The 23,487-nt window shown below is 44.5% G+C and overlaps 2 protein-coding genes across 2 annotated transcripts; both read left to right on the top strand.

Moving 5' to 3' along the window:
- Positions 1 to 1,513: 1,513 nt before the first annotated feature.
- Positions 1,514 to 11,861, top strand: kifc1 (kinesin family member C1). Its single transcript, XM_054763497.1, has 18 exons — positions 1,514 to 1,658; positions 2,322 to 2,618; positions 4,692 to 4,888; positions 5,000 to 5,091; positions 5,254 to 5,353; positions 7,000 to 7,053; positions 7,148 to 7,427; positions 7,505 to 7,670; positions 7,746 to 7,913; positions 8,992 to 9,105; positions 9,167 to 9,253; positions 9,321 to 9,518; positions 10,188 to 10,352; positions 10,448 to 10,586; positions 10,667 to 10,806; positions 10,892 to 10,965; positions 11,517 to 11,592; positions 11,673 to 11,861. Exons 2-18 carry the CDS (start codon positions 2,572 to 2,574, stop codon positions 11,715 to 11,717), a joined length of 2,142 nt encoding a protein of 713 aa, XP_054619472.1. The 5' UTR covers positions 1,514 to 1,658; positions 2,322 to 2,571; the 3' UTR covers positions 11,718 to 11,861.
- A 370-nt stretch (positions 11,862 to 12,231) lies between these two features.
- On the top strand, positions 12,232 to 23,437 carry zbtb22b (zinc finger and BTB domain containing 22b). Its single transcript, XM_054764552.1, has 5 exons — positions 12,232 to 12,431; positions 13,660 to 13,851; positions 13,929 to 14,582; positions 15,639 to 15,923; positions 18,032 to 23,437. Exons 2-5 carry the CDS (start codon positions 13,660 to 13,662, stop codon positions 18,980 to 18,982), a joined length of 2,082 nt encoding a protein of 693 aa, XP_054620527.1. The 5' UTR covers positions 12,232 to 12,431; the 3' UTR covers positions 18,983 to 23,437.
- Positions 23,438 to 23,487: the final 50 nt, after the last annotated feature.

The following is a 23,487-nucleotide window of genomic DNA, read 5'->3' as shown; positions in this document are numbered from 1 at the left end:
CACACTCGGAAGACGGGCCAGGTCACACGATCCGCGATTTCAAGTCGCCCTCGTGAGAAGCTTTAATCCCGAGCCTCGCCTCGCCTCAACATCCTGCTCCTGCTCAAGGAACACATTGTTCCGTCCTGCCCAGACAGGAAGTGGTTCCCGATCCGAGATGAGGCGCAGACTTCTTCATCACCACGAGAAAGAGGAGGGGCTTTGTCCACACGCATGTGCATGGATATTTTAAAAAGGCGTTTTTTTCCCATGCGGTTAGGGCTCTCGTCCACATGCAAACGCTGGTTATTGGATCTAAAAAGTTTTTTTTTTTAACTCCAGCCGTCGTGTTTGTGTATGGACAGGTAAAACGGAGCTTTTTGGCTTGTGGCATAAGAAATGTGCAACATTATCTTGTTTTTTTTAACCTTTTTTATTAACAACAGAACACCATGAATGAACTTACTGACGTCCATTTACACGCCACTCAAAGATAACGTACACGTTGATTATATCACCATGAAATTAGGGATGCTCCGTTTCATGCTGCCGATTCCGATACCGATCATCCGTGAGTGAGATTGGCTGATACTGATCACATGGATTAACTGTATTTTTCAATGTATTTATGATGAGTGCTGTTGGCCAGGGCTGCCATTAGACACTTCCAGATTGGTAATTAGTAAAAAAATAAAAAAATGTTTTTGTTTTAACTGTTTTTGTACTATTTGACACAAACCTGGATTTAATTTGATACATGTTTTGACAAACATGATCACTCCCTTATCAAACCTGTTGCTGTTCCGACTTGTCTTGCACCTTTTTTACATGCTTTACCTCGCTGTCACTGGCGGCAGCTAGCAAACAAGATAGGTAAAGCATGTAAACAAAGATGCAAGACAAGTAGAGCAGCAACAGATTTGGGAGTGATCAGACACGGTGGCATGGATGGGAGTAGTCTGTGTCAAGCTGTCAAACTGAAGCCATTGAGGCTTTACAGATGAGTGTTGATTCTCGTGGCAATACGGCTGTTTGCATCCCTACGTGATCAACTTTGAAAGGCATTTATCGTCCGATACTGATCGATCGGAGCATCCCTGCATAAAAAAGCTTTAGAGCTTTTTCAAGCTTCTGGAAATTGTGACAGATTAAAAAAAAAACTCCACAAACACCGGCATGGGGAAACTGTACCTTTTTTGAAAATATCCGTACTCATGTGGGCATGGCCTTAATCCTGCCTTGAGCAGTTACAAAGACCACCAGGCGTGTCCGCCAGGATGGAGACGACGACGACGACGGTGGAGGAGGAGGAGGAGGAGAACCACGTTGGACTATTTCACCCGTCACGCTTCAATGGCTGGAGCTGGCGCTAGACGTGTCGGGCGGGGCGGTAAACTAAGCACTTGATGAAGCTCGTACTTCACCTTCTATGTTTGTCATCTGTACTTTTTTAATACACCACGTGCGTATTTTTCTACCAACAGAGTGTGAGGGATTGAGCGGATGTGTGGATGTGAAGGGAGAGTGAGAGAACTGCCTTTCTGTCCTCTTCCCCCTTTTTTTGTTGTTGTTACTAATCAAAGCGTTTATGACCTCCGATGAGCAACGACGGCCCCCCCACGGAGCATCGGCAGCCAGTTGCTGGAGGAATAATGATTGTATGATAAAATGGCTGACAGGTACTGTTATTAATCTTTTTCATACATATTATTACTTCTTTCATTTCAACTGCATTGCAAATGTTACCCACATTGTTATCGCTCTCTAAAGGCATTGTTATATGGCAGTATGATGTACATAAAATAGTTTCTGTAAAAGGGAAGCATGTCTTGTGAAAAGCATAAAAAAAAGACGACCTCTACAGTCCCGAAAAGTACTTCAAAGGAGCGTAACCAAAAAGTCAGACAACAGAAAATGACGTTATTTTAAAGTGGTATTAGTGATATTCACTCAAATGATGGACTGAAACCATCAACAAGGATCCATACTGGGCAATATTACAGTAAATGACAGTAGACACAGTTGTGGTGCCCCGGGACACTCACATGGACGGCTGTGGTGTGTTTTCATCCTTGTGTCCATCGTGTCTTGTTAGGGGATATTATTCATGTCACACTAGCTAAAACATTCACGACCAGTGCTTTTATGTCTGCTACTCGGTTGCATACTGTACTTAACGCTCACCTCATCAGACTGTTTGTTCCTGACAGAGAATAAAGTTGGCAAGCAGGTTTCATATGAAAAAATGCAAGCTTTACTTTGTTGTTTGTTTTCTCTTTTTGAGTGGGACTCATCCCAGGAGTGTGTTGTAATTCATCCATTCATCTTCTACCGCTTATCAGGGTCGGGTTGTGGGGCCAGCAGCCTAAGCAGCGAAGGCCAGACTTCCCTCTCCCAGGCTACTTCGTCCAGCTCCTCCCGGTGGATCCTGCAGCGTTCCCAGGCCAGATGAGAGACTTTGTCTCTTCAATGTGTCCTGGGACTTCCCCGAGGCCTTCTACTGGTTGGACGTGCCTTGAACACCTCCCCAGCCACCTTATTTGGCTGCTCCTAATGTGAAGGAGCAGCGGTTCTACTCCGAGTTTCTCCTGGATGAGCTCGCATTCCATCCTTCCCTCACTCGTGATTAGGACCTCCAGGTACTTAAACTCCTCCACTTGGCGCAGGATGTCATCCCTGACCCGGAGACGGCACGCCACCCTTTTCGAGAACCATGGGCTCGGACTTGGATGTGCTGATTCTCATCCAGGCCGCTTCACACTGCGTTGCGAACCGATACAGTGATAGTTCAAGGTCACGGCAGGACCACATAAAAACAAAATGCTATCCCGCTATTATGAATCCTACGGGTCAACCCTCACGAAACTCCCGTATTTTGCGCTTTTTTTGTCCCGTTATGCTCCCGTTAAATTACATTTTTAAAAAAAGAATTTCTCTTATGAAACAAATGTGTTTATTGTTGGAGATGAACCCTAATAAGGTCACAAGGACCACTTTAGTAAAATAATTAAACACATTTCACCTCCCCTTACTGTTTGTTAATCTCCAATTATGAGAAGGAAAGAAGACTCACACTCCAACTGAAGTTTTACAAAATGTATTGAAAATAATTCAGACAGAATAACTTCACATTCTTCGTATATCCGGTCCAACTGTCTCTCCTCATGTCCTCCTGCTGCTTCCTGACCAGAAGGAGAGAGAGTCGGTCTTGATCGCTAGTCCCCTCTTCCTTGTGTAACTATTTTCCTCAGACCATCGGCGCCAAAATGTCTTTTCCCTTGCATTCTTTGGAGATACCGTATGTGTGTAACGGATGCCAACCTGTGAGGCTGTGCGAGTGTACGTTGGTAAACCTCACTCCCTCTGCCTCAAGAGTTGTGCTGTACTGTGTTCAAGGCCCGGTGCGGGCAGTGCGAAACAGGGCGGGTTACATGTGTGTGATGACAGCTGAGAATTTCGTCTGAGCTGACATGGTAGGAGTCTGATCAGCACCTTTTTCTGTACAAAATAGCACGTCCCCCTGCCCCCAGCATAGTACATGTTATCCGACTGCTGATTATGTGAATGCACTTTATCTTTATGTTTCTGTAACCTGATTAAATAAATGTTCATCCATTTAGTTAACACATTAGTAAAACTATATTTTTATAATCTACTTGTAGTAAATATTTACTCACTCAGCTAACAAGTTAATAAAACAATATTATCCTACAGTATTGACACTGAAATATCGATACTTCCGATACCAGCTCTTCATGCTCTCAAATGGATTATCCATCCATACATCCTTTTTCTATGCCGCTTATCCTCATTAGCCTATCCCAGCTGACTTCAGGCGACAGGCGGGCTACGCCTGGACTGGTCACCAGCCAATCGCAGGGCACAAACCATTCACACTCACATTCATACCTATGGACAATTTAGAGTCTCCAATTAACCTAACATGCATGTTTTTGGAATTTGGGAGGAAACCGGAGTCAAATGCATTATCAAATCAAAATATTGATATTTTTGACACTTCAGTCATTTGAGGTCATGTTTGTCTGAAACGTCTCAGTCTCTTGAAACGAAGACCGATGGTATATGGAGCCACATGTGAAGTTTTCGTTCTTATAGTTGTTCATAATATTTTATTTATTTGTTTTTTATTGTTTAAAATGCTATTTTCACAAATTGTATATAAATATGTGAAATATTTAATATTTTTATTAATTTAATATATCATAGAATAAAGAATATAAAACTTAGAAATAAACTAAGAATACTGTACACGAATTAATTTACTAAATAAATTAATTTAAAAAAATAATTATTTTAACAATGAATTTAAGTAATTTATTTATTTGATTGAAGTTAGACAACAGAAAAACAGAGGACAAAATCATATAAATATGTGAAAATGGTGTTTTAAGCTCTAAAAAACGAACATAAATAAAATAATAAAACCTTTCAAATCGATCCGCACGTCACTACTATCCAGCCGCGATAATATAGATATTGTTATCAATCGGTATACAGCGAGCCGCTGCAAACTAGTGTCGGTTGTGTTAAACCAAGTTGATAAAACACCGTCTAACACAATTCGTCACCCTAGTTATTTGCTGCTGACATGGAAACTGGGACACTCGTGGACTCATAAAGCCCAAACATCGGCGACGAGCATTCACAGTATATACTTTTTAATATACAGTATTAACAAAGTTTGCTTCTAGCGCCCATTTCCACCCTCGCGGTGTGGTCGGGAGATGTGAACGAGCAGCCGTGCCAGACGGAGGCGTGGTTAAACTCCAGCACATCCAATCACGACATTCCGTCTCCGGCGCCCAGCAAAACAGTTCAATTTCAAATTTTCAACGGGCGGAGACGACGGCTCGAGCAGGTCCCAGGACATTTTCACTTTGTACAAAAGGTATGTTGGCAAAATTAACATTTAGCCTTGCTGGTTGCGAGTAAGGAAGCGCAGTCTCGCCATAGGGAAGGATAAGATAGTGATTTGACGACGGTTTGCTTGCAACTTAAGCCCAGCAGGTCATGTCCCGCCTGCCAGTTATGTCGAACAAGCGGGTCCTCGCTAGCAACACGGAGAAGGATCTGGATTCCCAGCCCATTCAGGTAAAAAATAAAAATACACATTTATTGACGTTTATTGTTGCTCATCGACTTCAAACTGGTCAGATTGTTTGGACTTTCCAACGCAACGCACCCCCCCCCACCGCACACACACACACACACACACACACAGCAGATTTGACCCATGTTGTCTTGTCGCTGCAGAAGAAGTTCCGTAAGGACCCAGACCCCATGAAACCACAAGCTGCTGCCACAATCATCAGCACCAGGCGGCCACCTGCTGCAGCGACCAGGGCACCAGTTTGTAAGTCACTCCAACCGCCCGACTGTTTACTTACTCATTATTCCACGCAACTAGTGTTTTAAGAATAAGACATTGTCATATAGAGAGAGCAAAGTTGTGAAAGGACACCAAAAAAAAACATGATAGCCGCTTGAAGCTTACCCGTGGGCCAAAAACGAGCTCCGAACTATAACCGCATTGCCTGTGGTGGAAAGACACGTTTGACCGACATTTCCCTTAATAAACTCATAATATTATGAGGGGAAAAATGTCATTTTAGTAGCATTGAGCTGAAATATTAAAGAAAAAAAATATTCTTTTAAAGCCGTATTATGACAAACAAAACAATGTTCATTAAAAAAAACATTTTTTACGAGACAAAGTCTAAATATTATGGGACTGGGGTCAGAATTTTGAGAAGAAATATGCAAGAAGAAAGTTGAAATAGACAAAACAGAAGTGGACATTTTATGAGAATAAAGTCAAAATATGGTGATAGTTTTGTCATAATGAGAGTATGTTTCAATTTTATGGTAATAAACTTGTAATATTATGAGGGGAAAATGTAATATTAGTAGCATAGAACATTAAAGGAAAAAAAACAATATTTTTGAAAAGCCAACAAAACAATGAATAATGTAATTTTTGAAAAATCAGGTTGTGGAAAAAGTTCATAATGTAATGACAAAGTTATAATTACAAGAAGAAAATTAACTAGAAGAGCACTCAGAGAGCGCAGACCTCTGCCAAGTGACATAGTTCCCCCCATATTGTGATTTACACTGTAAATATTAGTCCTACATTTATTTTATTGACATGTTTAGATTCATGTTAGCATGCTAACACCTTGCATTATAGTGGTGTTTAAGTGTCTAGCTATGAAAATGGCTTAAAATGGTTTTACTGTGCATATGACAATAACTCTAGAATCTAAAATGTTACTACGCTAATGTTAGCATAATAATGCTAAGTGTTTATATGTGTCTAGCTATGAAAATGGCTAAAAATGCTATGCTAATGTTAGCATGTTAGCAATGTTAATGTGCTAACATCAGCATGCTAACACCTAGCATGATAGTGGTAAGGTTTTATATAAGTTTCTACCTACAGTATGAAAATGGGTGAAAATGTTACCATGTTAAAGTTAACATGCTAGCAATGCTAGCATGCTACCAACTAGCATGGTAGCGCAATGTACCGGGATGGCTAAATGTCCCAAATGAGTTGAGAATTTTGGCTTTTGGGCTGGTCTGAATAGGTTGAGAAATGCGGAAGTAGCTCGAACTCTTTAGATCACAGGCATTTTGCGTTTGGGAAGAAAATATGTGGCGATGTTTGTGCTGTGGCTAATAGCATGAATGTCCTGACTTTGTTGAATGAGTTGAGAAGTGTGGCAGTGGTGGAGGCAACAAGAAAGTTGACATAGTTGGGTAAAGTGTGAAAAGAAAGATGCCACAAAAGGCCAACGGCAATGAGATCGATCGGTGAGTGATACGACACGCTAGCATCGATTGGCGTAGCCTGTGACCAGCTGTCGTCAGTTGACTCCACATTTTACAGACTACAGAAGTTTTGATCCTCCCGCTAATAAGGGACAAAGTGGGTCCTTGGGTCGGCAACTCCAGTCCAGAGTGTGATCCATCCTCTTATCTCTGTCCCCTCTGCAGCAAAGCCGATGCGAGTTGTCCGGGCCGCGACTGTTGCTATGGGTCCTTCCAGAGGTAAGACGGCGTGATGGGCCAGAGGACGTTCTCTGGTGCTTCTTGGAGATTATCTGTCTACTGTATCTGTCTTTTTTGTCACCCCCTCCCCCAGGCGTCCTCAAAGAGTCTGCGTCTTCAAATGTAGCAAAGGGAGGGAACATGAAACCAGTTGCCGCATCGACTGCCACAAAAGCAGGTAATGGTGGCTCTCGCAGGCAGCCTTGGGACCTGAAGGGTAAGGTCAGCGACATGGAGGTGAAGATCCAAAACTACCAGAGCAAGGTGAAATCTGTCAACCAGGAGAACGAGGACCTGCGGGGCTCTGTGGCTCAATGTCGCTCCAGAGCGGCCGAAGTGGAGCGAGAGCTTTCCCGACAGATGAGCCTGGTCAGGTGAGGCCGTCGCCCTTGACTGGTCACAGCGGGGTCGCTTTTACGTCCCTTAAATATCCCCGTTCACTCTCCCCCAGCGAGCAGGAGGACAAGCTGCAGACCCTCCTGGGTGTCCAGGACGAGCTGGAGAAGGTGTGTGTCGAGAAGAACGCTCTGCAGAAAGAGCTTGCCAACTTGGAGAGCCAATACAAGGTCATGGAGACGCTGCGGGACACTCAAGAGACGGAGCTGCAGACTCTCAAGGTGACGACTGGACAGAACCTCAGGGGAGGAAAGAATCATCAGCTCATCAGATGTTGGACCTCTCCTCCCCTCCAGATGAAGCTCTCCGTGCAGGAGTCCACCCTGGCGCGCCTGCAGGTGAGCCACCGGGATGCGGAGGAGAATGTCCGCTCTCTCAAGGACACCGTGGCCCGGCAGGAGGACGAGCTTCACGCCGGGGAGATGGAGCGCCGACGCCTCCACAACACCATACAGGAGCTCAAGGCGAGTGGCCAGCAGGGGGCGATGCAGCAGGCCGCTTTTAATTTGATATCGTTTCAAAAGTAGGCTGTATCTCCAAGTCAATAATAACTACACTTGTACACCGGGGGTGTCCAAAGTGCCACCCCCCACAGTACATTCCATAAAAACCCAGCAAAAATCAGATGTTATTTCATAAGAATAAGAGAATATGAGAAACAAAACAAAATAAATTGGTAACTTTTAGAAAATGACGCTGTGGAAAAAGTTATGTGACAAGAATAAAGTCCAAATATTAGAGGAATAAATCCATAATTATTACAAGCTCATTTACAAAAAGCCAGTTGCAATAATTGGAAAACCAGCAGAAATGGGGGGGGCTACTTTATTCTTGCCGTTACTTTATTGTCGTAACATTAGGAACGTCTTCCGCAACCTGACTTCCCAAAAATGACACTATGCATTGTTTTGCTTTTCATATTACTTTTAAAAATGTGGTTTTTTTTTTCTTTAACTCTGCTGCTAAAATGACATATTTTTCCCTCATATTACACGTTTAATCTCATAAAATTGTGCCTTTTTCTCTAATACTTAGACTTTATGTGTTTTTCCAACTGTTTCAACTTTTTTCTTGTACATTTTCTTGTCCAAATTATGAATTTATTCCCATCATATTTTATTCTTAACACAACCTTTCCGAACCTAATTTTGCCCCCCCAAAAAAGTTTTTGTTTTGTTTCTCATAGTAATACGATAATTTCTCTCATGTTTCAACTTAATGCTCCTCAAATTTTAATTACAAGTTTATTCTTGTAAAATTGCAATGTTTGTCCTTGTTAGAAAACCACTTTTTTCCTTAATATTTTCATGTTTTTTGTTTTTCACATTATTTTTTTTTGTAATATTTCAACTCTATGCTACTAAAATGACGTTATTTTTCCTCATATTACCAGTTTATTCTTGTAATTTTCATTTAAAACATGTTTTTTTTTGTTAGAATTCAACTTTTTTTTTTCCTTGAATTATTGGACTTCATTTTTTGGTCTTGCTGACTTTCTTCCAAAGCACTCTAAAGTTTGACAGCAAAGCCTCCCCCTTGCAGGGAAACATCAGGGTCTTCTGCAGAGTGCGCCCCCTGGTGGGCGGAGGCCTCAGCAAACACATCCAGCTGCCCCCTGCTGACGACAAGGCCATCACGCTGGCCAAAACGGAGGAGGTGAGACTCGACACCGCATGCTAGCCGTCATGCCTTTTGGATGTTAACCCCCCCCCCCCAGTCTCACACAGGAAGGAGTGCCGACACTCAGAAGAACTACAACTTCAGCTTTGACCGCGTCTTTGGCCCCCAGGCTTCCCAGCAGGAGGTAAGGGCGAACTCAACCAAAAGGCAGTGTTTTTCCCTTCTTTTTCCCCCAACTTCCTGTCTGCCAGATCTTTGAGGAGATCTCGCTGCTGGTGCAGTCGGCGCTGGATGGCTACAACGTCTGCTGCTTTGCGTACGGCCAGACGGGAAGCGGGAAGACGTACACCATGGAGGGGGCGGAGTTCGACGAGGCCCGCGGGGTCATCCCCAGAGCTGTGCAGCAGATATTCCGATCGGCGGGCAAACTGGAGGCGCAAGGCTGGGAGGTTGGTTGGCCTGTTTGGCTGGCAGCGTGTGTTTCTCTCGTTTCAATTCCATTAGGTATATAAACTGTTCAAACTAAGTGAGCATATGAGGGGAAAATCTGAATTTTACGAGAAATTATTGCAATTTTTACAAAGTGAAAGTTGCAACAATGAGAAATAGTTGTCACAATAAAAAATAAAACAAATCTTTAAAAAGGCGTTCGATAGGGGGAAAGGTCGTATGTTGACAGCAAATAAGTTGCCATCTTACAAGCTCGAAGTCGCAATTGTATGAGGGAAGAAAAAAACTGATGGAAAAATGCCGCATTATCACAAGAGAGAGTGAATTTTACGTGGGGCGGAATCCTGAATTTTCCAGGACGAAAGTCGCAAAATGACAACAATGAAGTGGGGATCTTACGAGGCACAAGTCTCAATGATAACAAATGTTGAACTAGCATGATCAGCATAAGAAGTTGCAATTTCCCATATGTAGCGTTACCTTTGGCTAGTGGCCTGAGGCGTGTGAGCGAGTGTGTGGTGACGCTGGTTGCTAGCCGGCTAGTAGCTAGCCGCTGTGGTGTGGCAAGGTGTCACTACGCCAGTAAGGTAGTTCTTGGGCGTAACAATGTTAATACCCCACACACACTGAAACGTGATGACTGCATACCGCCACTTTTTTTCTGGCAGTTCACGTTCACGGCGAGCTTTGTGGAAATCTACAACGAGAGCCTGCGAGACCTCCTCTACACGGGCAAGGCCAGCAAGAGGCCCGAGCACGAGATCCACAAGTCTGCCAGCAACGAGGTGACCATCACCAACCTCACCTACCAAAAGGTCACCAACGAGGACCAGGTAGGACCTGCTCACCCGGACTGAGGGCTCCTATGCACCACATGCCGACGGTGGGGGGGACTGATGGGCGCTCTTTCTCCCCCCTCTTCTCTCAGGTCCTCGGCTTGATTGCCTTGGCCAATCAGAACCGCTCCACGGCTCAGACGGCCCAAAACGACCGCTCGTCTCGCTCCCACTCTGTCTTCCAGCTGGACATCGAGGGAGCGAATGCGGGCAGGGATGTCAAATGCAAATGTGAATTTTTTTCTTTCTTTCTTTCTTCTCTGAAGCTGTCAGTGTTTGGAAGTGCGCGTCATGTCCGCTTTTTCCCGCAGCCACGCTGTGCCTGGTGGACCTGGCTGGTAGCGAGCGGATGGTGAAGAGCCAGTCTCAGGGCGAGCGCTTCAAGGAGATGACGGCCATCAATGGCTCCCTGTCCAACCTGGGCATCGTCATCGCCGCGCTGGCCAAGAAGGTCCGACCCCCGACAGACCCCGGCGCACGCCTCCATCCACACGGATTGTGACGTTTTGACTTGTGGTGCTTTTTGTGTTTTGCAGGATGGCTACATCCCTTACAGGAACTCCAAGCTCACTTACCTCCTGCAGGGATGCCTGGGCGGGAACAGCAAAACGTGAGTTTGAAAGGGGGGGGAATTCCCAGGATGAAGTCAGAATATTTTGAGGGGGAAAAATGATGTACTTGGTTGGAATATTAACAAATAATTTTACCAGAAACTTTACAAGGGAAAAAGTCGCAATTTAAAAAAACTTAAAAAATAAAAAAAAAAAAATTAAAAATCACAAAAAGTGGTAAACATGGCGGCTCCGTCTTGGTTGTGATTATTATTTTTTTTTAAACAGCCCCCCAAAAAGCGAGGGTCGCAGTTAAAAATCTGGAAAAAGCCTGATCATGGCAAAGTTGTAAATTTGCTGGGGGGGAGGAAGCTCCAAATCTTACGAGGTGAAAGTCGACATTGTATGAGACAAGACGTACTTTTGTGATAAATGTCGTTTTTTTATGATAAAATACTGCAATTATACAAGGGGAAAAAAGATGTACTTGGTCGGAGTTTTACCAGAAATTGTTGCAATTTGACAAGATGAAAGTGGGATTATTAGAAACGACTGCAGGTGTGTTGTTGTCCCGCACTAAAGCGGCTCGTTTTTCCTTCCTCCTCGCCAGTCTGATGTTTGTCAACATTGCCCCCGAGCCAGACAGCTTCGGGGAAACGCTCAACTCTTTGAGGTTCGCCAGCAAGGTGAGACGCCGCCATGTTTCCTTCACGACGACCACCACCACCTTCGGACGCGTCAACTTTTTCTCCTCTCTCTCTCTCAGGTCAACGACTGTGTGATTGGTACGGCAAGTGTCAACAGGAAGTAGGCGCAAAGTCGACGCCTCCCCTGCATCCCTCACCCTGGACGACCAAACCACCTTTTACTTTCAATAATAAAAATGCATGGTTTTTATCCATTTAATAAGTTGTTTCTTACTTTTCCTTTTAAACATCTTCAATAAAACAGCCATAAAAACACTGTCCTATTACAATGAAAATTATTTGCTTTTTTGGGGGGGGGGGAACTTATTGATCAAAATGCTGTTGGATTTAGGAGTTAATGTGTGTTCATGTGAAGTTGTAATTGTCTTTTTTATGTTTAACACATACAGTACATGTATTTTTGACAACCCTTACCAAAGTGCAAAGTTTTTTGCCTTGCATCCAGGATAAATTAGAATCGGTATTTAAACGCTTCATCGTGCTGTTCACATGATTAGTTATTAGCATAATTTTAAAGGATTTTTTGGTGTGTGTTTTGTGTTTTCATTTCCACAAGGTACCGCACTTTAGATCCCCCCCCCCCCCGGTCGAGAAGGTTCTGGTGCTTTCATTTTGTGTCGGCCCAAGTCTGGCTTGCCTGTCTGGCTCCTCTTAAAGGAGAAGTGTCGCCGTCAGATGGTGTCGAAGGGGAGAACATCACCCTCCAGCAATGGTTCCAAAACATCTGGGCCAGGACAGACTGGTGGCACCGACACAGACTGGCAGCGGCGCTGGCTGACTGCTTTTGTCCGGCTGACGTTGTAGGCTAAAAGAGCGAGGTGAGTGACAGAGGCGGCGGCGGTGCCGCCATGTTTGTTTTTCAACGGGCGCTAGCCGGGCTAGTATGCTAACATGCTAATGTCACCGTTGTGCGGATGGAGGGAAGCGGTGTGTAGTTTTAAGTGGTCCTGCTGTTAGCTTTAGCCCCGCGAGGTCATGTTATGTGGACAGCAACATTGTTATTTTGTTCCATATAGATGGGAATTATGTTAATAATTGGATTTAAGACCCATGGGGTTTTTCATTTGGTCAGCTCGCCTTGTTGACTGCTGTAGCATAAAAAACACAACACACAAAAGCACTTTTTGGTAAGAGAGAGGGAAAAAACGCTACAATTTTATGAGAATAAACTTGTAATATTATGAAGAAAAAGTGTCATTAGTAGCATAGAGTTGAAATATTAAAAGAAAAAAACATGTTATCTTTTTAAAGTCATAATATTATGAAAAGTAAACACAATAAAGTTGTCATTTTTGGAAAAATAGGGTGGGGGAAAATGTCAGAATATGAGAAGAAAATTTACAAAGAAGATTTAACAAGAGGCCGCACGGTGGTCTAGTAGTTAGCATGTTGGCCAACACAGGAACAGTCGGGAAGACCTGGTTTGGATTCTCCCTTGGGCATTTCTGTGTGGAGTTTGCATGTTCTCCCCGTGCGTGGGTTTTCTGCGGGTACTCCGGCCATTGGCTGGCCACCAGTCCAGGGTGTCGCCTGTTGCCCGAAGTCAGCCCCTGCAACCCTAATGAGGAGAAACAGTATAGAAAATGGATGGATTTAACAAGAAAGTTGAGATATTTGGGGGGAAAAACAACAGCAAAAATGGGGAAAAAGAGTTCATACTAATAATATGCTTTTTCACCAATATGATGCATTTTTTTTCTTGAAATATATATAACTTCTTAGCATACAGTAGCTTTAAAATATCAAAGTGGCAAAGTTGCACCCTTTCATTTTTCAGTAGGTGGCCCTCCCCAGTTCCTTCAAAAGAAGAAAACAATATGTAAATATAACAATATCAACAGCAAAACAGAGCTATAAACGGAAGAAAACAGAAAGATATCAATCTCTCTTGATCCCGATATAGTAAGCAAATGCCTATAAAAGCAGTAAAAATAAAAAGGGATAAAAACTCTCAAATAACCGTCAAGTTGCCTCCGATTGTATTTTGATTTTTTTTTTGACATGTTGTGTTCTTGACTTTCCTGGGATGTAACTCTGTGTTCCCAGATGCAGGAGGAGGTGGGCAGCAGCTCTGTGCTCCAGGTGTGCTTCCCCAGCACTCAGGCCGCGGTGCTGGACAGCCTCAACCAGCAGCGGGAGGACGGTCGACTCTGTGACCTGGCCATCCACGTCCAAGGTCACGTGTTCAAGGCTCACCGCTGCGTCCTGGCCGCCTCCTCGCCCTACTTCCACGACCAGGTGGGATTATTAAGATGTCAGAAAATGCTAAAGAGACAGCAGCTACCTGAGGCTCACTGTTCTTCTGTTGTCTCAAGGTCCTACTGAAGAACATGTCCACCGTCTCCATCCCGGCAGTGATGGACCCGCTAGCGTTTGAGAGCGTGCTCAGCTGTGCCTACACGGGTCAGCTCCGGATGCTACGTGACGACATTGTCAACTACCTGACTGTAGGAAGCGTCCTTCAGATGTGGCACATCGTGGATAAATGCACCGAGCTGCTCAAGGAGGGCAGGGCTGCAGGGGGAGGGGCAAGTGGTGGTGGCTCGCAAGCCTCCAGAGGCGGAGTCTCTGACAGCATTGCGGGCGGCAGCGGTGACAGCCTCGGTCAGGATCAGGCTCAACCGGCGGCGGCGCAGGAGACCTCGCGCGTCTCCCAGCCTCCGAGCCGTCCGTCTGTGAGCGAGAGCCAGTCCCCCAGCAGCACCAACTACTTCAGCCCCAGGGATGGCGGCGGTGGCGGCACTGTTGCAGCCGTAACTTCAGTGGAAGGAGGCGTGGCCAGCAACACGCCCAGCTACTGCACTCCGTCTGGTGAAGAGGCCTTCATGATAGAAGAGGACGAAGAAGACGAGGTCTACCACCAAAAGAAGAGAAGGAGAGGAGGAGGCGGCGGCGACAGGAAAAGGAAGAAAACCAGCTCGGTGTCGGAGGAGGAAGTCAGTGACAGCTTTGGCGTTTCCTCTTATCAGGTGAGGAAGTCAATAAAAAACTGTTTCTTTGGGTTTCCACTAGGCCTTTCTCGATAACAAATTTTGCTGGTCGATAATTGTGCTACAAATTACCGTCGATAATCAAAAATATTTACATTTTTTTAGACTATTTTTTAAATTAATTATCCACCCATCCATTTTCCTCCACTTATCTGGGTCCGGGTTCCCTACTGAGACAGCAGTCTCAGTAGGGAAGTCCAGATTTCCCGGCCCCCGGCCACCTCCTCCAGCTCCACCGGGAGGACACCAAGGCGTTCCCAGGCCAGCTGTAATAATCCCTCCAGGGTGTCCTTTGCCTTCCGGCTCCGCTCTCTTCAGATTGGGGAGGCTGTTCCTCCCAATCTGGGTACTCTGAACCGCCGTTTGGCGCATACGCACAAATGACAGTGAGGACCCTTTCCTTAACCCGAAGGCGTGGGGAAATGACCCTCTAGTTCACCGGGGATGACTCCAACACAGAGGCACCGAGCTGGGGGCTAATAATAAGCCCAAACCAGCTCGCCGCCTCTCCCCTGCAGCAACTCCAGAATAGAGCAAGGACCAGCCCCTCTCGAGGAGTTTGGTTCCACAACCCAAACTGTGGGTCGAGGTGAGTCCAACTGTATCTAGTCGGAATGCCTCAACCTCTTGCATAAGTTCGGGCTCCTTCCCCACCAGAGAAGTGACATTCCACGTCCCAAGAACCAGATTTGGCCGCCGAAGACCAGGTCACCGAGGCGCCAAAGAGAGAGGCTGAATGAGATGAGGGTTCACTCTCATCAGGGTTCATTCCACTCCAGAACTAATGCACACAGACAGATGCAGAGTGAACCCTCTTGTCATCCAGCCTGTGTGGTTTAGAGAGACTTGCATAAGTAGGCCGGCATAATTATTGACTTAGTTTTTTTATGGTTTCATTAATCGATTTATCGATTGTCGTGACAGGCCTAGTTTGCAACAAGAAGCAGCTTGTCACAGTAAACAAAAACAAAAAAGACTGTCCCGCCCTTCTCGTAACCACTCAGCTGTTGTCATCCTGTCCGCTCTCCCGCCAAGGACGGCGAGGACTCGTCGGCGTCGCCGCTGCAGAAGCGCCCCGCCTACATCCAGCCCAGCATCATGCCCCGCAAGCAGTGGGTGGTGGTCAAAACGGAGAGGGCGGAGGACGACGACGACCTCATCGTGGTATCGGGGGAGGAGGAGGAGGAAGACGAGGACGAGGATGAGAGGGGAGTGGCATCAGGCCGGGAGAGGGACGGAGGAGGGGACTTTGGCATCTCGCATGTCCGGACTCTGTCTGCCGAGGCGGCAGGCCGAGCCGAGAGCGACATGGACGCACAGGTGAGCACATCATTTTATGAAACATTGCTAGGAATAATAATAATAATAAATAATAATCAGAACAAAAATCTATTAAAACGTCTCCAAATGTTTGTCCAAACTACCAGTCAAAAGTTTGGAGACACTTTCTCATGCTATTAAATGACAAAGTGTCTCCGAACCTCCAACTGGTACTGGGTGCATGATAAAAATAAGGACAGTGGGTCCCATCTATGTTATGATACATACCCATGCATGTCACCTTTATAATGTTAACAATGCGTCTGTGTAGGCTCTCAGTCGTACAGGAGTTGTCCATCGAGGAAAAGGCTTCTTGAGACGTCATCTGTACTTCTGTGAAGAAGGTGTCGGACGTTTCGCGTGGATGACACCTTTATCATAATCAAAAAACAAGAAATTCAGTCTTTCACAGATCACATCAATGCGGTGGACACCAATATCAAATTTACTCGCGAGGACACTAAAGAAAACCAACTAGCCTTCTTAGACTGCAAGGTAATTATAGGAGAGGACAGACAGCTACTTCCAGAGGTCTTTAGAAAGGCCACACACACACTGACCAATACCTGCTTTTTGAATCAAACCATCCACTACAACATAAACTAGGGGTTATTAGGACCCTCCAACATAGAGCGGAACAAATACCAACTAGTGCTGAGGGAAAGAAATAGGAGACACAACATGTTCAGAGAGCGCTCTCAACCTGTGGGTACCCACGGTGGGCTTTTAACAAATGCCAAAAGAAGAGAGTAGGGAAAGAAACCCAAAAGCCCACAGAAGCAAAAAGGAGAGGAGTGGTAGTCCCTTATGTAGCGGGGGTCTCCGAAAAACTCCAGAGGATCTTATGGCAACACAAAATTCCTACCTATTTCAAACCAGTAAATACCCTGAGACAAAAATTAGTGCATCCTAAAGACAAGGCTCCAAACCAGAAACAGAGCAATGTGGTCTATTCCATCCACTGTAAAGATGAGGAATGCAAAGAGCACTACATTGGGGAAACTAAGCAAATGCTCCAAAAAAGGCTTTATCAACATCGCAGGGACAATGCTAGTGGTCCTCAATCAGCAGTACATCTACACCTGAAAGCTACCAATCACTCTTTTCAGGACAGCGAGGTAAAGATTTTGGCCAAAGAAAACAGATGGTTTGAAAGAGGAGTAAAGGAAGCTATTTTTGTCAAACAACAGAACCCATCATTGAATCGGAATGGTGGTTTGAGGTTTAATTTGGACCCTGTGTTCAGCAGGTTACTGAGACCAAAACCCACAGCTCTTAGTCTTGCAAATGAGGTGAAGGCAGGGCCGAGCCAGAACAATAGATGCTAACAAGCCAGTATCAGAGTCGTTCATACCCTATTCAGGGAGCGACACTTCCCTTTTATCGGAGGTGTTAATAACAGGATAGGATTATACCACTACTCCGCCCAGGCTTAGTGTAAGGAACCAATAGGAGGAGGGTGTTGGCACACCAATTCCGCCCACTCTTACTGTATTTAAGGCCTAGGCTACCAGCACTTATTAGTTCGCTGACGAAGCTCTTCGGATGAGGAGCGAAACGTCCGACACCTTCTTCACAGAAGTACAGATGACGTCTCAAGAAGCCTTTTCCTCGATTTATAATGTTAAGTGTGATTTCACCTGTTCATTCAACCTTTTTTAAGTATACAGGTGAGGTTTCAAAGTCACATTTTAACATTCTTAACTGTCACCCAAGTGTCAAAAGAGGTTAAGTGCTGTGTAGTAAAAGTCCAAGTCATTACATTAACATACATTACTGACACCTCGTGACCACTGTGGAATACTGCGTCAACGTCTTTGAATGTATCTTTTGGATGCCTTTTGTTTGTATTTTAGTTCATTGAGGCATTTTATGCTTGGAAGTGCTTCATTTAGGTAAGAAATATGTTTAAATGTGCGTATGTTTTGACTGATAATAGGCTGTATTCAACCACGAAACAGCATGTTTTATTCATTAATAGATTTTTGCAAAACCGTGATAGAGTGAAGCTGTGGAATTGGAACCATGAAGTGGCGAGGGCCGACGGTATATGCCTTAGAAAGCGTTCTATCAAGGGTGTGTGTGTGCGTGTGTGTGTGTGTGTGCAGATGGACTACTGCCAGTCTTCAGAGGACTTCCTAAAATTCGAAGGCAGTTTATTGGACCCGACTTTGGCTCAGCACCTTCATGACAACAACTCTGCAGCTCAGAGCCAGAATGCAAACCGGGCCGTTTCTGCACTGCTGGGCCAGGTTCCGGTTGCAGCCACGGCCCGCACCCAGCTCTTCCCTCTAGACATGCAAGGGAACCAGGTCCTGGTCTACGGACAGACGTCTGGACTTTCGCTGGACGGTGCCCCACCTCCTCTGGGTGTGTCGGGTGGAATGATGGTCGGCGCCTCCTACAAAAGCCCCAGTGTGGAGCACGGCCCCGCCCACCCGTCAGTGCAGGGCAGCTTGGCAAGCGAGGGCGCAGACGGCAGTGGCGCAAGTTTGGGGAAGGTGTTCATGTGTCACTGCGGCAAGACGTTCACGCACAAGAGCATGAGGGACCGGCACATCAACATGCACCTCGACCTGCGACCTTTCCACTGCCCCGTGTGCCCCAAGAAGTTCAAGATGAAGCATCACCTGACCGAGCACATGAAGACGCATACCGGCCTCAAACCGTACGACTGCGCCGGCTGCGGCAGGAAGTTCATGTGGCGCGACAGCTTCATGAGGCATCGCTCGCACTGCGAGCGCCGCGGTGGGACGAGCCAGGGGGGTGAAGGCGGGCCGAGAGGGGGAAGAGGAGGAGGAGGAGGAGAAGATGTCTCGGATCTCATTCCCGCCAATCACCTCTTCCCACCAGGCGAAGGGGGTCTGTGTGGAGGTGGCAGAGGGGTCATGTCCGCTCCCTCTCCACGCCTGCACCACGCCGCCGTCTCTGCCTCGGGGAGCGGTGTGGCGGCGGTGACGCCGGGGCAGGGGTCAGGGATGTTTGGCGGTCTGGCTTTGAGCCACAGCGTGTGCAGCGACCGCGTGTGTGAAGTCGGCGCCAATGACAGCGTGACTTAACCCAGACTGGACCGATGCAGCGTCTCATGTGGTCAACTTCGTGAAAACAGACCTTTATGCTGCATTTTAGACCGCTGGGAATCCAATGTGCACAATAATAAAAAACATGGCTGACCAGCCTGGTGAGCACACAATCAACTACAGAATATTACTTGGCAGGCTGGACAGTTAACAGAATATTTTATAGAACAGCTACTTGTTGCTAGGCAGACTTCATAGTGCTCAATGATAACTAGCCACGCCCACAACATTAACACTGTAGTGTAGTTGTACGCATTACAGTCGTCACTCGTTTATCGCCGTTACTTGGTTTTATGACTCGGTTAAATAAAACAGTTCGTTTTATCAAGCAATATTTTTTCATTGGAATTTCCTTAAAATTAATATTACAATGTCGTCTCGTCTCGTTCTGACCGACCCAATCCTGTTTCGTGACACCCCTAGTTTCAAATGTAGTGGGGAAGAAGGAAGGACAAAGAAGGCAAAAACTTTCCACACAGATTGAATGGAGAACCTCGGCCTTGGCATGTCTGTTACAGCCATGGCATGTCCGCCTCGGCCTTGGCATGTCCGTTACAGCCAGGGCATGTCCGCCTCGGCCTTGGCATGTCCGTCTCAGCCATGGTATGTCCGTTTAAGCCATGGCATGTCCGCCTCGGCCTTGGCATGTCCGTTTAAGCCATGGTATGTCTGCCTCAGCTTTGGCATGTCTGTTACAGCCATGGCATGTCCGCCTCGGCCTTGGCGTGTCCGTTTCAGGCATGGCATGTCCGCCTCGGCCTTGGCGTGTCCGTTTCAGCCATGGCATGTTCGCCTCGCCCTTGGCATGTCCGTCTCAGCCATGGCATGTCCGCCTTGGTCATGGCATTTCGGCTGGGCTCTGCTAGCTCAGTAGCCAGTCTCCATGCAGTGTGAAAGGTAATGGAATCTACCGTCATGTCTCATAACATTACTGATGCTTGGTGACCACAATACTGCTTAGAACTTGTCTTTCAATATTTTTGGACTAATAATAGGCCATAGTCCATGAAACTGCAATCATTAATTAATTAATACATTTAAAAAAAATTGACATAATGATGGACGACTGTATTCGTTTTTGATTGTGTTTTTTTTTTCAATGGAATCAGTACCAGTGCCATCTGCTGGATTTGTTAGGCTGATTGCTCGTCAACTTCCCAGTTTTCTGGAAGGCAGCATGAGCAAAGAAACAGGAAGTGCGTCACGCAGCGGTGTCATGCTGTGAACCGAGACTGACACATTTTGGCTCTCCAAACCTCAGTTTTTCTATGTAGTCGTTTTTCTTTCCCCACTTGTGAACACTTCTTTTTTCTTTTTAAAAAAAAATTATTTAAAAGTTGAACATTTCAGACGAGGCAGCCGTTCTGCCTGGCAACATGAAAGAGAACGTACGCTGCTTGTAACTGTGAAAAGGGAAATAAAGAATGTTGTTATCGGCACATTGATAGGAAGAACGTTGACTACTACCACTATTAATATTAGAGATGCACATTCTTTTTTTTTCTAACCGATACCGATAACTTTGTGATTCTCAAGACTGATATGATACCGATAACTTTTTAATATCTATTAACTTATTCTAAACTTAATCAAGTGTTTCAAACGGGAAGAAGGACGAAGAAGCCAAAAAAAATTACCACTTCCACATGGAATGAGAGGAGGACCCTTTGACATAACTACCACCACATCACTATTATCAGGAGAACCAGAGTATAGAGGAGGAGGGAGCCACCTGCTGTGGCCCAGCAAGGTGCACTGTGTTCGGGAACACGCTCCGAGCAGCCAGTGTGACGCCACGGAGGTCTCTGGCAAACCTTTTGCACTTTTCAAAGGCTGTGGCGCTGACGCTTCAGGTGGCTGATGAGGTTTTTTCTGTGCTCAATATTTTTTTTTCCCCCCTCATGGCGAGACATTTGGTACAGCTAGCACTTGAAATGTCTGTGAGTGAATGTTTGTTTACAAGTGAGCTCAGGGGAAGTTATGACAGACCTTAATGTAAAAAAGGAGCGCCTGATTTGCTTACCTGCATGGTACAGGTAATCTCGTCAAATTGGAGCGTGTTTTTAGATGAAAAGTTGTTGCAGCTGATTTTTTTAATGTTTTTATCAGTATGACGTCATACAGTAATTCCTTCATATCAGTCTGATATTGATCGTGCACCCCTAATTAGGACCTGAGCACCCAGCCATAGCGGTTGAAGGCCATTTGGAAACCGCTATGTTTATTATTATTCTGTGACTTTCCTCACATTTTTGAGGACTTTAAGATGCTTGAAAAGTCACCAAAATTTTCAAGCGTGTCAGGTCTGGCAAGAAGTGATATTTCAGGGGTCCCAAACAGAAACTCACAAAACTCACTCAGTAGCGCCAAAACCAAGGGAATGTATTTTACTACTACTACTATTATTATTATTATTATTGTTCTTCTTGTTCTTGTTCTTGTTCTTGTTCTTCTTCTTGTTCTTCTTCTTATTATTATTATTAAGGATGACTTATGCTGAGAGGGAGAGCTTGTTGAGATGCTGCTAGCATAGAATGTATTTCAAGTGGATGTTTGGGCTCCTCATCCTCCGTCAGCACTTCCTGTATCCATTCCTCACGTCCACCACTGAAGCTCACATATCACACACTGATGGTGTTTGTTGCCTCTCCTTGTTTTTGAGTCTTTTTTTTCCATTCGCCTCCGATGACACTGATTGATTGTGGGACAAGAATAATGCGTCAGTTTGTTCTCTGCAGTAAAAGAGGAAGAAGTGTGCACTTTGAACCTCTCTAAATGTCACAGAAGCGTCCGAACGAGCGCTTCGGATCCGCAAACACTCGACAACCTCATAGCTTCTTCGACTACGTCGCAGAAGCTGCTTTAGTGTTCTTAAAATTGCATCATCGCATTTCTGACACAGTCACTGTTGCTGCACCCCCACTGCTTCTTTTATTGTTCACCTAAAAAAAGCAACGAATCAATAAATTATTATCCACACAAACCACTCTCTTTCTCTGCCACTGATACGGGACACATGTTCTGTTTCAATCTGATGACGGAAGACAGAAGTGCACAGTGCACCGCTAGTTTCATCTAATGAAAAATGATTTTAACCCCATAAGACGAGGGTGTCCAAAGTTTTATTGGCCCTCAAAATACAATTAAACAAGAAAACTAAAAAAAAAACTACAGCAAAAATGGAAAAAAAGAGCAGTAATTATACAAGAATAAAGACAAAATATTAGGAAGGAGCATAAAGTTGAGATAGTAAAGACTAAAATATTACTTTTATTTTCGTTGTAATATGAAAAATAAACAAAACAGTTACAATTTAAGAAAAATTAGGTTTAATAAAACTTATATTACAATAATAAAGTCAAAATATTATGAGAATAAAATGCAATTTTACAAGAAACATGTATAGGAAGAAACTTAAAGTTATTACATTTTTATTTAAATTAATAAAAAAGCATAATACTTAATAATATATTATAAATGATTATATTATTAATAATAGTTAATAACTAAATAATAATCAATAAAAAATAACATGCGATTTGTCACCGATAAGGCTGTTTTCTATCTGAGTTGGGTTAAAACAAGCTAAAATTCCTTTGACTTTTAAGTATACGGCCTTTGGTGGAAAAAGTTTTGGACACCCCTGCCATAAGAAGCCAAAGTGATACGTGAAATGTCTTCAAATGTGTCCTGTGCAGCTTTGTGCTTGATTTCAGTCCCTGCAGGAAACATTCTGGAGTGGTGGTCATGCAACAACCATGACCCCCCCAGGCTATGTCTTCTATGGGTTGTTGATAGTGCAAATTTTGGGTATCGAATCAAATTTTTGTTTGCGAACAATATAATAGCATGTATGAACAACGCTACAAAAACATGCATGTTACTGAAAATAAAGACTAATGCAAATTTTGTGTATCGAGACAAATTTTTGTAAGTAATAAAATAACGCGTATAAACAACGCTACAAAAACATGCATACATAACAGAACATAAAGAGAACTGGAACACATTGATATTATCACGATAATGTCGCTGTATAAGGATCGATATTTGGATCGTTCCCCAAAATGGCAGGTAAAAACTGGTGAAGAAGCTAGCTCATTCCCAAAAGCTTTTGTTGCCATTTAAGGTCATTTTTTAAGGTAATTTTAAATACATTTAACAACTCTACTGCGTTAATACGGTGACAAATATGAAGAATTCCACTGTTTCTAATATTTCTTGAATTAATTCGTGTAAAACAGGCTAGGAAAATATCGCTAGCGGTATGGGAAGCCTGACATGATGTATTTGTCACATAGCAAAAATGCTAAGAAGCCACTCAATAAACGTCACTGTTTCACTTATTTTGAATTCATATATGTTCTTTCATTCAATTAAAAGTAGATTTGTCCCAGCAAGGAATACGTTTATCATGAATAATGTAACTTATCACACATCTTTTACATGAATTAATAGTATTTTCGAACGAAAAATATAATAAA

The sequence above is a fragment of the Dunckerocampus dactyliophorus genome, chromosome 20, assembly GCF_027744805.1.
Source record: "Dunckerocampus dactyliophorus isolate RoL2022-P2 chromosome 20, RoL_Ddac_1.1, whole genome shotgun sequence".
NCBI lineage: Eukaryota > Metazoa > Chordata > Actinopteri > Syngnathiformes > Syngnathidae > Dunckerocampus > Dunckerocampus dactyliophorus.
The sequence above is the reverse complement of the archived record's forward strand: the minus strand, read 5'-3'. Positions and strand labels throughout refer to the sequence as shown.